General features: G+C 39.3%; 1 protein-coding gene across 10 annotated transcripts in view; it reads left to right on the top strand.

Moving 5' to 3' along the window:
• The window catches only part of BCLAF3 (BCLAF1 and THRAP3 family member 3), a 64,853-nt gene that overhangs the window by 11,215 nt on the left and 38,577 nt on the right, over nt 1-15,061 (top strand). For all 10 annotated transcript variants that reach the window (XM_057538613.1, XM_057538612.1, XM_057538609.1 and 7 more), the window contains exon 2: nt 14,620-14,694. In XM_057538613.1, coding sequence (XP_057394596.1) covers nt 14,654-14,694 — 41 coding nt within the window. In that variant the 5' untranslated portion in view covers nt 14,620-14,653. The remainder of the gene's footprint in view (nt 1-14,619; nt 14,695-15,061) is intronic.

The following is a 15,061-nucleotide window of genomic DNA, read 5'->3' as shown; positions in this document are numbered from 1 at the left end:
TTTATTTCTGATCTGATCTTTATGACTTCTTTCCTTCTGCTAACTTTGGGTTTTGTTTGTTCTTCTTTCTCTAGATCCTTTAAGTGTAAGGTTAGATTGTTTATTTGAGATTTTTCTTGTTTCTTGAGGTAGGCTCGTATAGCTATAAACTTCCCTCTTAGAACTGCTTTTGCTGCATCCCATAGGTTTTGGATCTTCGTGTTTTCATTGTCATTTGTCTCTAGGTATTTTTTTGATTTCCTGTTTGATTTCTTCAGTGATCTCTTGGTTATTTAGTAACGTATTGTTTAGCCTCCATGTGTTTTGTGTTTTTTACGTTTTTTTCCCTGTAATTGATTTCTAATCTCATGATTTCAATTTTCTTAAATTTACTGAGGCTTGATTTGTGACCCTAGATGTGAGCTATCCTGGAGAATGTTCCGTGTGCACTTGAGAAGAAAGTGTAATCTGCTGTTTTTGGATGGAATGTCCTATAAATATCAATTAAATCTATCTGGTCTACTGTGTCATTTAAAGCTTGTGTTTCCATATTGATTTTCTGTTTGGATGATCTGTCCATTGGTGTAAGTGAGGTGTTAACGTCCCCCACTGTTATTGTGTTCCTGTCGATTTCCTCTTTTAGAGCTGTTAGCAGTTGCCTTATGTATTGAAGTGCTCCTATGTTGGGTGCATATATATTTATAATTGTTATATCTTCTTGGATTGATCCCTTGATCATTAGGTAGTGTCCTTCCTTGTCTCTTGTAACATTCTTTATTTCAAAGTCTATTTCATCTGATAGGAGTACTGCTACTCCAGCTTTCTTCTGATTTCCATTTGCATGGAATATCTTTTTCCATCCCCTCACTTTCAGTCTGTATGTGTCCCTAGGTCTGAAGTGGGTCTCTTGTAGACAGCATATATATGGGTGTTGTTTTTGCATCCATTCAGCAAGCTTGTGTCTTTTGGTTGGAGCACTTAATCCATTCACATTTAAGGTAGTTATCAATATGTATGTTCCTATGACCATTTTCTTAATTGTTTTGGGTTTGTTTGTTTGTTTGTTTTTTAACATCTTTATTGGAGTATAATTGCTTTACAATGGTGTGTTAGTTTCTGCTTTATAACAAAGTGAATCAGTTATACATATACATATGTTCCCATATCTCTTCCCTCTTGTGTCTCCCTCCCTCCCACCTTCCCTATCCCACCCTTCTAGGTGGTCACAAACCACCGAGCTGATCTCCCTGTGCTATGCGGCTGCTTCCCACTAGCTATCTATTTTATGTTTGGTAGTGTTTATATGTCCATGCCACTCTCTCACTTTGTCACATCTTACCCTTCCCCCTCCCTATATTGTCAAGTTCATTCTCTAGTAGGTCTGTGTCTTTATTCCCGTCTTGCCACTAGGTTCTTCATGACCTTTTTTTTTTTCCTTAGATTCCATATATATGTGTTAGCATACGGTATTTGTTTTTATCTTTATGACTTACTTCGCTCTGTATGACAGACGCTAACTCCATCCACCTCACTACAAATAACTCAATTTCGTTTCCTTTTATGGCTGAGTAATATTCCAATGTATATATGTGCCACATCTTCTTTATGCATTCATCTGTCGATGGACACTTAGGTTGCTTCCATGTCCTGGCTATTGTAAATAGAGCTGCAATGAACATTTTGGTACATGACTCTTTTTGAATTATGGTTTTCTCAGGGTATATGCCCAGTAGTGGGATTGCTGGGTCGTGTGGTAGTTGTATTTTTAGTTTTTTAAGGAACCTCCATACTGTTCTCCATAGTGGCTGTATCAGTTTACATTCCCGCCAACAGTGCAAGAGTGTTCCCTTTTCTCCACACCCTCTCCAGCATTTATTGTTTCTCGATTTTTTGATGATGGCCATTCTAACTGGTGTGAGATGATATCTCATTGTAGTTTTGATTTGCATTTCTCTAATGATTAATGATGTTGAGCATTCTTTCATGTGTTTGTTGGCAAACACATGTAAAGCTTTTGATTTCTCCGTCGAATCTGAATGAGATCCTTGCCGGCTAGAGTAATCTTGGTTGTAGGGTCTTCCCTTTCATCACTTTAAGTATATCATGCCAGTCCCTTCTGGCTTGTAGAGTTTCTGCTGAGAAATCAGCTGTTAACCTTATGGGAGTTCCCTTGTATGTTATTTGTCGTTTTTCCCTTGCTGCTTTCCGTAATTTTTCTTTGTCTTTAATTTTTGCCAATTTGATTACTATGTGTCTCGGCGTGTTTCTCCTTGGGTTTATTCTGTATGGGACTCTCTGCGCTTCCTGGACTTGGGTGGCTATTTCCTTTCCCATGTTAGGGAAGTTTTTGACTCTAATCTCTCCAGCTATTTTCTCGGGTCCTTTCTCTCTCTCTTCTCCTTCTGGGACCCCTATAATGCGAATGTTGTTGCGTTTAATGTTGTCCCAGAGGTCTCTTAGGCTGTCTTCATTTCTTTTCATTCTTTTTTCTTGATTCTGTTCTGCAGCAGTGAATTCCACCATTCTGTCTTCCAGGTCACTTATCCGTTCTTCTGCCTCAGTTATTCTGCTATTGATTCCTTCTAGTGTAGTTTTCATTTCAGTTATTGTATTGTTCATCTCTGTTTGTTTGTTCTTTAGTTTTTCTAGATCTTTGTTAAACATTTCTCACATCTTCTCGATCTTTGCCTCCATTCTTTTTCCGAGGTCCTGGATCATCTTCACTATCATTATTCTGAATTCTTTTTCTGGAAGATTGCCTACCTCCATTTCATTTAGTTGTTTTTCTGGGGTTTTATCTTGTTCCTTCATCTGGTACATAACCCTCTGCCTTTTCATCTTGTCTGTCTTTCTGTGAATGTGGATTTTGTTCCACAGGCTGCAGGATTGTAGTTCTTGCTTCTGCTCTCTGCCCTGTGGTGGATGAGGCTATCTACTAGTTTGAATTTTAATAAAGCTAATTATAATATTAGCAGAGGAAAATATTCTAAGTAATACCTTTTTTCTCACATAACCAGTAAATCTCACTTGTAAACATTTTCTCCCAAGTGACCTACACCTTTCCCTTTAAATCAGTAGTTTTATAGTCCTAGAGCCAGCAGAATCCGCGTCACCTGGGAACTTGCTAGAAGTGGGGCCCACCCCAGAAGAGAACCCAGCATTCTGTGTTGTAACCAGCCTTTCAGGTTATTTTGCAGTGCACTAAACTTGGAGAACCACCACTCTAAGGTCTATCCCTGAGTGGAACTGCTGAGTCGTAGGATATGAGCGTGTTCAAGTTTAACGGGTACTGCCAACCCCTTCCAAAGTGGTTATAAATGTGTATACTCACCTCCTTAGCAGTGTACGAGAGTCCCCATCTTTCCACAGCTTCACCAACACTCTGGAATATGCAACTTCAGGGTTTTTTTGTTTGTTTGTTTTTTGTCATTCTGACAGGTGTGGCATGGTTATGATCTGAATTGGTATTTACTCAGTTACTATTGAGGTTGAACGTCTCAGATGTCCATAGGTCATTTGAGTTTTCTGTTCTGTGATGTGCTGTTTGGAGTCTTTTGCCTGTTGAAATAAATATAATTAAGTAAACAAATAATCACAATGTATTGAAATAATTGCAGAATAAACTCAGAATTCCCAAGAAGAAAGAAACTCAGGGGGAAACAAAGAAAGTCAAGGAAAGAATTTCAGGGAAGATTATGGTCAAACAGTCCTGAAAGAATAGGGATTTGTCAGGCAGAGTGAGGGAAAGCCATCTATGTGATATGAACAGAACAGCCTGATCAGGGAAAAGCAAGTAGTTTGCTGTGGTGGACTAATAGGATATGTGGAGGAAAAGACATATATAAGGCTAGGAGAAAGGTAGGGAGTGACTAGATGTATGTATTTTAAATTTGTTTAATCTTTTACTGATTGTTGGGCATTTGGGTTATAACTAGTTTGGGTGGATTTTTTTCTTTCCTATTATAAATGAAGCTTATATAAACATCTTAGTATATATAGCTGCTTTTTTCTTTTAAATTATTACCTTAGAATAATACATTTAAACTGAAATTATTAGTTTAAAAGAAAGTAGGCATGATTAGTTTCATAATTTCTTACATATTTCAAGGTTACCTATCATTAGGGATAGGGAAATCAAAACTGTGGTGAGGAACCACTTCACTCCCACTAGGATGGCTATAATCAAAGAGACAGACAATAACAAATGTTAGTGGGGATGTGGAAAAATTGGAACCTTCATACATTGCTGGTGGGAATGTAAAATGATGTAGCTGCTTTGGAAAAGTTTGGCAGTCTCCCAGGAAGTTAAACATAGAGTTATTGTATGACCCAGCATTTCTACTCCTAGGTTTATACCCAAGAGAAACGAAAAACTGTGTCTACACAAAAACTTGTACACAAATGTTCATAGCAGCATTATTCATAATAACCAAAAAAATAGAAACAACCCAAATGTCCATTGAGAGATCAATGAATCTTAAAATGTCGTGTACCCATATGATGGAATATTATTCAGCCGTAAAAAGGATGAAATACTGATACATGGTAAAACCCTTGAAAACATTATGCTAAGGGAAAGAAGCCAGTCACAAAGAATCATATATTTGTATGATTCCGTTTATATGAAAGGTAAAGAGTAAGTAAATACATAGGAACCGAAAGTAGATTACTGGTTCTCAGAGGCTAATCTAAGGAGGAGAGGAATGGGGAGTGACTGCTAATGGGGTTTCTTTTAGAGGGGATGAAAATGTTCCAAAATTAGATTGTGGTGATGGTTATGCATTCCTGTTAATATAGTAAAAAACATTGAACTGTACACTTAAATAGGTGAATTGTACGGTATGTGAATTGTATTTCAGTAAGTGTTTTGCAAAAAATAAAATGGATAAAAAAATTACCCTCTGGGAAAGATATACTTTTTCATCATCACCAACAGTATTTGGTGTCTCCCCCACAACCTTTGGGTTTATTATATTTGTTCAATTTAATAGGTATATACCCAAAGCTTCTTTAATTAAATTATAAGATCCCTCAGTAGAATGTAAGCTCCAGGAGGGCAGGAAGTTTTTCCTGTTTCTCTTCACTGCTGTCTCCCCAAAACAGTGCCTGCCAAATAATAGGTACTCAGTAACATTTGTTAAATGAATACTTTTTTTTAACATTTTTATTGGAGTATGATTGCTTTACAATGGTGTGTTAGTTTCTGCTTTATAATGAAGTGAATCAGTTATACATATACATATATCCCCATATCTCTTCCCTCTTGCATCTCCCTCCCTCCCACCCTCCCTATCCCACCCTTCTAGCTGGTCACAAAGCACCGAGCTGATCACCCTGTGCTATGCAGCTGCTTCCCACTAGCTATCTATTTTACATTTGGTAGTGTATATATGTCCATGTGTCTTCCCTGTGTCCTCAAGTCCATTTTCTAGTAGGTCTGCGTCTTTATTCCCGTCTTGCCCCTAGGTTCTTCAGGACCTTTTTTTTGTTTTTTTTAGATTCCATATATATGTGTTAGCATACTGTATTTGTTTTTCTCTTTCTGGCTTACTTCACTCTGTATGACAGACTCTAGGTCCATCCACCTCACTACAAATAACTCAATTTCGTTCCTTTTTATTGCTGAGTAATATTCCATTGTATATATGTGCCACATCTTCTTTATCCATTCATCTGTTGATGGACACTTAGGTTGCTTCCATGTCCTAGCTATTGTAAATAGAGCTGCAATGAACATTTTTATATTTGTAGTTACTAAGAAAACACTTTTCCCTTTAGTGTCTTAATTTCATAGTACATCTGACCTAATTGTTCTTCCTAGCCTCACATTCTTTTTGGAAAGAAGCAGTGTATAACTAAATGAATTGAACTGAATGTACTTCTGGTGAGTGATCTAGTTCAAGTCGTTTGATCTTATATACTATTACTTCCTTCTGAAATTTATTATAACAGTAGTTTGCAAATGTTTGACTATGAGGAATCCCTTTTCAAACCAATGTCCACATAGTTATAGTTGTACTTATGGTATCAGTCAGTGGAAAAACTACATAGTGACAAGAAGCCATTTATATTTTAACAGTGGCCATAGTATCTTCAGAAATTTGCAAAATACAGGTTCTAATATATTAGACATATACTTATTCATTCTGTAGTCTGTGTATGGTGGCTGTATGTATTATTCATGGGCCCATGGCAGTAATTTTGAAAGCCATCAGGGGTTTGGAGCCAGTCAGTTGGGCACTACTTAATTATAGTATCAAAACTGAGCAAGAGGTGGTCGGAGAAGATGGCGGAAGAGTAAGACGCAGAGATCACCTTCCTCCCCACAGATACATCAGAAATACATCTACACGTGGAACTTCTCCTATAGAACACCCACTGAACACTGGCAGAAGACCTCAGACCTCCCAAAAGGCAAGAAACTCCCCACGTACCTGGGTAGGGCAAAAGAAGAAAGAAAAAACAGAGACAAAAGAATAGGGACGGGACCTGCACCAGTGGGAGGGAGCTGTGAAGGAGGAAAGGTTTCCACACACTAGGAAGCCCCTTCGCAGGCGGAGACTGCGGGTGGCGGAGGGGGGAAGCTTCGGAGCCACGGAGGAAAGCGCAGCAACTGGTGCGGAGGGCAAAGCGGAGAGATTCCCGCACAGAGGATCGGTGCCGACCAGCACTCACCAGCCCGAGAGGCTTGTCTGCTCACCCGCCAGGGCAGGCGGGGGCTGGGAGCTGAGGCTCGGGCTTCGGTCGGATCGCAGGGAAAGGGCTGGGGTTGGCGGCGTAAACACAGCCTGAAGGGGTTAGTGCACCACGGCTAGCCGGGAGGGAGTCCGGGAAAAAGTCTGCAGCTGCCGAAGAGGCAAGAGACTTTTTCTTGCCTCTTTGTTTCCTGGTGCGCGAGGAGAGGGGATTAAGAGCGCTGCTTAAAGGAGCTCCAGAGACGGGCGCGAGCCACGGCTATCAGCGCGGACACCAGAGACGGGCATGAGACGCTAAGGCTGCTGCTGCTGCCACCAAGAAGCCTGTGTGCGAGCACAGGTCACTCTCCACATCTCCCCTCCTGGAGCCTGTGCAGCCCGCTACTGCCAGGCTCCCATGATCCAGGGACAAATTCCCCGGGAGAACACACAGTGCACCTCAGGCTGGTGCAACGTCACGCTGGCCTCTGCCGCCGCAAGCTCGCCCCACATCCGTACCCCTCCCTCCCCCCGGCCTGAGGGAGCCAGAGCCCCCGAATCAGCTGCTCCTTTAACCCCGTCCTGTCTGAGCGAAGAACAGACGCCTCAGGCGACCTACACGCAGAGGCGGGGCCAAATCCAAAGCTGAACCCTGGGAGCTGTGCGAACAAAGAAGAGAAAGGGAAATTTCTCCCAGCAGCCTCAGGAGCAGCGGATTAAATCTCCACAATCAACTTGATGTACCCTGCATCTGTGGAATACCTGAATAGACAACGAATCATCCCAAATTGAGCAGGTGGACTTTGGGAGCAAGATATATTATTTTTTCCCCTTTTCCTCTTCTTGTGAGTGTGTATGTGTATGCTTCTGTGTGAGATTTTGTCTGTATAGCTTTGCTTTCACCATTTGTCCTAGGGTTCTGTCCATCCGTTTTTGTTTGTTTGTTTGTTTTTTAACTTTTTAAAAAGTTTTTTCTTAATATTTTTTATTTTAATAACTTTATTTTATTTTATTTTTTCCTCTTTCTTTCTTTCTTTCTCTCTATTTTTTCTCCCTTTTATTCTGAGGCGTGTGGATGAAAGGCTCTTGGTGCTCCAGCCAGGAGTCAGTGCTGTGCCTCTGAGGTAGGAGAGCCAACATCAGGACACTGGTCCACAAGAGACCTCCCAGCTCCACGTAATATCAAACGGCGAAAATCTCCCAGAGATCTCCATCTCAACACCAAGACCCAGCTTCACTCAACAACCAGCAAGCTACAGTGCTGGACACCCTATGCCAAACAACTAGCAAGACAGGAACACAACCCCACCCATTAGCAGAGAGGCTGTCTAAAATCATAATAAGGCCACAGACACCCCAAAACACACCACCAGATGTGGACCTGCCCACCAGAAAGACAAGATCCAGCTTCATCCACCAGAACACAGGCACTAGTCCCCTCCACCAGGAAGCCTACACAACCCACTGAACCAACCTTAGCTACTGGGGACAGACACCAAAAACAACAGGAACTACGAACCTGCAGCCTGCAAAAAGGAGACCCCAAACACAGTAAGATAAGCAAAATGAGAAGACAGAAAAACACACAGCAGATGAAGGAGCAAGGTAAAAACCCACCAGACCTAACAAATGAAGAGGAAATAGGCAGTCTACCTGAAAAAGAATTCCGAATAATGAGAGTAAAGTTGATCCAAAATCTTGGAAATAGAATAGACAAAATGCAAGAAACATTTAACAAGGACCTAGAAGAACTAAAGAAGAAACAAGCAACGATGAACAACACAATAAATGAAATTAAAAATACTCTAGAAGGGATCAATAGCAGAATAACTGAGGCAGAAGAACGGATAAGTGACCTGGAAGATAAAAGAGTGGAAATAACTACTGCAGAGCAGAATAAAGAAAAAAGAATGAAAAGAACTGAGGACAGTCTCAGAGACCTCTGGGGCAATATTAAATGCACCAACATTCGAATTATAGGGGTCCCAGAGGAAGAAGAGAAAAAGAAAGGGACTAAGAAAATATTTGAAGAGATTATAGTTGAAAACGTCCCTAATATGGGAAAGGAAATAGTTAATCAAGTCGAGGAAGCACAGAGTCCCATACAGGATAAATCCAAGGAGAAACACGCCAAGACACATATTAAACTATCAAAAATTAAATACAAAGAAAACATATTAAAAGCAGCAAGGGAAAAACAACAAATAACACACCAGGGAATCCCCATAAGGTTAACAGCTGATCTTTCAGCAGAAACGGTGCAAGCCAGAAGGGAGTGGCAGGACATATTTAAAGTGATGAAGGAGAAAAACCTACAACCAAGATTACTCTACCCAGCAAGGATCTCATTCAGATTTGATGGAGAAATTAAAACCTTTACAGACAAGCAAAAGCTGAGAGAGTTCAGCACCACCAAACCAGCTTTACAACAAATGGTAAAGGAACTTCTCTAGGCAAGAAACACAAGAGAAGGAAAAGACCTACAATAACAAACCCAAAACAATTAAGAAAATGGGAATAGGAACAAACATATCGATAATTACCTTAAATGTAAATGGATTAAATGCTCCCACCAAAAGACACAGACTGGCTGAATGGATACAAAAGCAAGACCCATATATATGCTGTCTACAAGAGACCCACTTCAGACCTAGGGACACATACAGACTGAGAGTGAGGGGATGGAAAAAGATATTCCATGCAAATGGAAATCAAAAGAAAGCTGGAGTAGCAATTCTCATATCAGACAAAATAGACTTTAAAACAAAGACTATTACAAGAGACAAAGAAGGACACTACATAATGATCAAGGGATCGATCCAAGAAGAAGATATAACAACTGTAAATATTTATGCACCCAACATAGGAGCACCTCAATACATAGGACAAATACTAACAGCCATAAAAGAGGAAATCAACAGTAACACAATCATAGTAGGGGACTTTAACACCCCACTTTCACCAATGGACAGATGATCCAAAATGAAAATAAATAAGGAAGCACAAGCTTTAAATGATACATTAAACAAGATGGACTTCATTGATATTTATAGGACATTCCATCCAAAAACAACAGAATACACATTTTTCTCAAGTGCTCATGGAACATTCTCCAGGATAGATCATATCTTGGGTCACAAATCAAGCCTTGGTAAATTTAAGAAAATTGAAATTGTATCAAGTATCTTTTCCGACCACAACGCTATGAGACTAGATATCAATTACAGTAAAAGATCTGTAAAAAATACAAACACATGGAGGCTAAACAATACAGTACTTAATAACCAAGAGGTCACTGAAGGAGTCAAAGAGGAAATCAAAAAATACCTAGAAACAAATGAGAATGGAGACACGATGACCCAAAACCTATGGGATGCAGCAAAAGCAGTTCTAAGAGGGAAGTTTATAGCAATACAATCCGACCTTAAGAAACAGGAAACATCTCAAATAAACAACCTAACCTTGCACCTAAAGCAATTAGAGAAAGAAGAACCAAAAAAACCCCAAAGTTAGCAGAAGGAAAGAAATCATAAAGATCAGAGCAGAAATAAATGAAAAAGAAATGAAGGAAACGATAGCAAAGATCAATAAAACTAAAAGCTGGTTCTTTGAGAAGATAAACAAAATTGATAAACCATTAGCCAGACTCATCAAGAGAAAAAGGGAGAAGACTCAAATCAATAGAATTAGAAATGAAAAAGGAGAAGTAACAACTGACACTGCAGAAATACAAAGGGTCATGAGAGATTACTACAAGCAACTCTATGCCAATAAAATGGACAACCTGGAAGAAATGGACAAAGTTTTACGAATGCACAACCTGCCGAGACTGAACCAGGAAGAAATAGAAAATATGAACAGGCCAATCACAAGCACTGAAATTGAAACTGTGATTAAAAATCTTCCAACAAACAAAAGCCCAGGACCAGAGGGCTTCACAGGCGAATTCTATCAAACATTTAGAGAAGAGCTAACACCTATCCTTCTCAAACTCTTCCAAAATATAGCAGAGGGAGGAACACTCCCAAACTCACTCTACGAGGCCACCATCACCCTGATACCAAAACCAGACAAAGATGTCACAAAGAAAGAAAACTACAGGCCAATATCACTGATGAACATAGATGCAAAAATCCTCAACAAAATACTAGCAAACAGAATCCAACAGCATATTAAAAGGATCCTACACCATGATCAAGTGGGGTTTATTCCAGGAATGCAAGGATTCTTCAATATATGCAAATCAATCAACGTGATACACCACATTAACAAATTGAAGGAGAAAAACCATATGATCATCTCAATAGATGCAGAGAAAGCTTTTGACAAAATTCAACACCCATTTATGATAAAAACCCTACAGGAACTAGGCATAGAGGGAACTTTCCTCAACATAATAAAGGCCATATATGACAAACCCACAGCCAACATCGTCCTCAATGGTGAAAAACTGAAACCATTTCCACTAAGATCAGGAACAAGACAAGGTTGCCCACTCTCACCACTATTATTCAACATAGTTTTGGATGTTTTGGCCACAGCAATCAGAGAAGAAAAAGAAATATAAGGAATCCAAATCAGAAAAGAAGAAGTAAAGCTGTCACTGTTTGCAGATGACATGATAATCTACATAGAGAATCCCAAAGATGCTACCAGAAAACTACTAGAGCTAATCAATGAATTTGGTAAAGTAGCAGGATAGAAAATTAATGCACAGCAATCTCTTGCATTCCTATACACTAATGATGAAAAATCTGAAAGTGAAATTAAGAAAACACTACCATTTACCACTGCAACAAAAAGAATAAAATATCTAGGAATAAACCTACCTAGGGAGACAAAAGACCTTTATGCAGAAAATAATAAGACACGGATGAAAGAAATTAAGGATGATACAAATAAATGGAGAGATATACCATGTTCTTGGATTGGAAGAATCAACATTGTGAAAATGACTCTACTACCCAAAGCAATCTACAGATTCAATGCAATCCCTATCAAACTACCACTGGCATTTTTCACAGAACTAGAACAAAAAATTTCACAATTTGTATGGAAACACAAAGGACCCCGAATGGCCAAAGCAATCTTGAGAACGAAAAATGGAGCTGGGGGAATCAGGCTCCCTGACTTCAGACTATATTACAAAGCTATAGTAATCAAGACAGTATGGTACTGGCACAGAAACAGAAATATAGATCAATGGAACAGGATAGAAATCCCAGAGATAAACCCACGCACATATGGTCACCTTATCTTTGATAAAGGAGGCAGGCATATACAGTGGAGAAAAGACAGCCTCTTCAATAAGTGGTGCTGGGAAAACTGGACAGGTACATGTAAAAGTATGAAATTAGGACATTCCCTAACACCATACACAAAAATAAACTCAAAATGGATTAAAGACCTAAATGTAAGGCCAGACACTATCAAACTCTTAGAGGAAAACATAGGCAGAACACTCTATGACATAAATCACAGCAAGATCCTTTTTGACCCAGCTCCTAGAGAAGTGGAAATAAAAACAAAAGTAAACAAATGGGACCTAATGAAACTTAAAAGCTTTTGCATAGCAAAGGAAACCATAAACAAGACCAAAAGACAACCCTCAGAATGGGAGAAAATATTTGCAAATGAAGCAACTGACAAAGGGTTAATCTCCAAGATTTACAAGCAGCTCATGCAGCTCAATAACAAAAAAACAAACAACCCAATCCAAAAATGGGCAGAAGACCTAAATAGACATTTCTCCAAAGAAGATATACAGATTGCCAACAGACACGTGAAAGAATGCTCAACATCATTAATCATTAGAGAAATGCAAATCAAAACTACAATGAGATATCATCTCACACCGGTCAGAATGGCCATCATCAAAAAATCGAGAAACAATAAATGCTGGAGAGGGTGTGGAGAACAGGGAACCCTCTTGCACTGTTGGTGGGAATGTAAATTGATACAGCCACTCTGGAGAACAGTATGGAGGTTCCTTAAAAACCTAAAAATAGAACTACCATACGACCCAGCAATCCCACTACTGGGCATATACCCTGAGAAAACCATAATTCAAAAAGAGTCATGTACCACAATGTTCATTGCAGCACTATTTACAATAGCTGTAAATATTAAATAACACTATTTACAACAGGACATGGATGCAACCTAAGTGTCCATCGACAGATGAATGGATAAAGAAGATGTGGCACATGTATACAATGGAATATTACTCAGCCATAAAAAGAAACGAAATTGAGATATTTGTAGTGAAGTGGATGGGCCTAGAGTCTGTCATACAGAGTGAAGTAAGTCAGAAAGAGGAAAACAAATACCGTATGCTAACACATATATATGGAATCTAAGAAAAAAAATGGTCATGAAGAACCTAGGGGCAAGATGGGAATAAAGACACAGACCTACTAGAGAATGGACTTGAGGATATGGGGAGGGAGAAGGGTAAGCTGTGACAAAGTGAGAGAGTGGCATGGACATGTATACACTACCAAACGTAAAATAGATAGTAGTGGGAAGCAGCCGCATAGCACAGGGAGATCAGCTCGGTGGTTTGAGACCACCTAGAGGGTTGGATAGGGAGGGTGGGAGGGAGGGAGACGCAAGAGGGAAGAGATATGGGAACATATGTATACGTATAACTGATTTACTTTGTTATAAAGCAGAAACTAACACACCATTGTAAAGCAATTATACTCCAATAAAGATGTTAAAAAAATGTTAAAAAGAAAACTGAGGAAGAGTACTGAAATGTAAATAATAGTATAAAAGATTATACCCAAATCATGTTTTTTTTAAATTCAGCTCCTAAACCTATCAGTTTCTTTTAAAGACTGAAAAATATTTTAAAAATCAAGTTTAGGGCTTCCCTGGTGGCGCAGTGGTTGAGAATCTGCCTGCCAATGCAGGGGACATGGGTTCGAGCCCTGGTCTGGGGAGATCCCACATGCCGCGGAGCAACTGGGCCCGTGAGCCACGGTTGCTGAGCCTGCGCGTCTGGAGCCTGTGCTCCGCAACAAGAGAGGCCACGATGGTGAGAGGCCCGCGCACCGCGATGAAGAGTGGTCCCCACTTGCCACAACTAGAGAAAGCCCTCGCACAGAAACGAAGACTCAACACAGTCATAAATAAATAAATAAATAAATAAATAAAAAAGAACGTGAATTTCTTTAAAAAAAAAAAAAGCAAACTGGGCTATTCATTTAAAAAAAATCAAGTTTATACGTCTTTTAAAATTTACTTTTTTGACATTATTTGTTTTAGCAAAAAATCAGAAGCAAACTAAATGTCTAATCATGCTTAATTAAGTTTTGGTATATTTATCTGATAGAAGTTAGGTGGCAATTTAGTGTGATAATTAGGCATTGTAATTCTTATTATCCGACAGTTTTAAAAGTAGGATATATCAAGTATTCCTAAAGATGTTGACTGTGATTATATGAACGTAACTGCGATTATATTTACATAACCAACAGCGAAAGTTGGGAAGGGGTCGTAGTGGTTGTGCTCAGATAGAGGAATTCTGGGGAAGTTTTTCCTCTTTTTGAAACACTTATTTAGCAGTTGCTGTGTGCCAGGCAATATTCTAAGCTCTTTTCATGACTTAACTCAGGGATCAACAAACTACAATGCATTTGGGGCCCTTTGGGCCCTGTTTTTGTGTGGCCCGAATGGTTTTTATATTTTTTAAGCATTTTTTTTAAAAGAAGAAGATAATGTTATAGAGACCTTATATGGCCTGCAAAACCTAAAATAGTTACTCTCTGGCCCTTTACAGAAAAAGCTTGCTGACCCTTGGTCTAATTCATTTTATCCTTACAACATTCCAATAAGGTGGGTCCTATGAGGAAACTGAGGCACAGAGGGCTCAAATTACTTTTTGTCAGTGGCATTCACTGTTTTTAGAGCATGTTGCAGGCCCTTTCTACAAACTTGCTAATACTGTGTTTCTTTGCAGTGTAAAAAGTGGATAGTGGCTCACATGTCAAAGGATGGCACGGTCACGCTCTAGATCCCCCAGGTGGAGGCACAGGTGAGCAGTCCTTAGTTTAGCAGAGTAAGCATGGTTTTGGGATGTGCTTCGACTTTGAAATTCACCGGTATTGTTAAGAACCTATTTTAATAAGCTCGTGGACTTGGTTATTCACAGTAGGTGCTTTATAGTGATCGACGTTGTATTTCTACATTCTCGGACCTGACAGCTTTCTTTAATTATGGCTGGCAGCTAGAATTAATCCATAATAAAAGAAATGCAATGGCCACAGCAAGGAAGACTGAGAAACACCTTTGAGAGTGTTATATATTTTGCATCAGTAAGTGGTTTAGAACTCTTCAGTGTATATTCAGTTTAATTATTTTCATAATCAATATGTTTGAAGAAATTGGGAGTTTCCTATTTC

This window comes from Balaenoptera acutorostrata, chromosome X, assembly GCF_949987535.1.
Source record: "Balaenoptera acutorostrata chromosome X, mBalAcu1.1, whole genome shotgun sequence".
Taxonomy (NCBI): Eukaryota; Metazoa; Chordata; class Mammalia; order Artiodactyla; family Balaenopteridae; genus Balaenoptera; species Balaenoptera acutorostrata.
The sequence above is the reverse complement of the archived record's forward strand: the minus strand, read 5'-3'. Positions and strand labels throughout refer to the sequence as shown.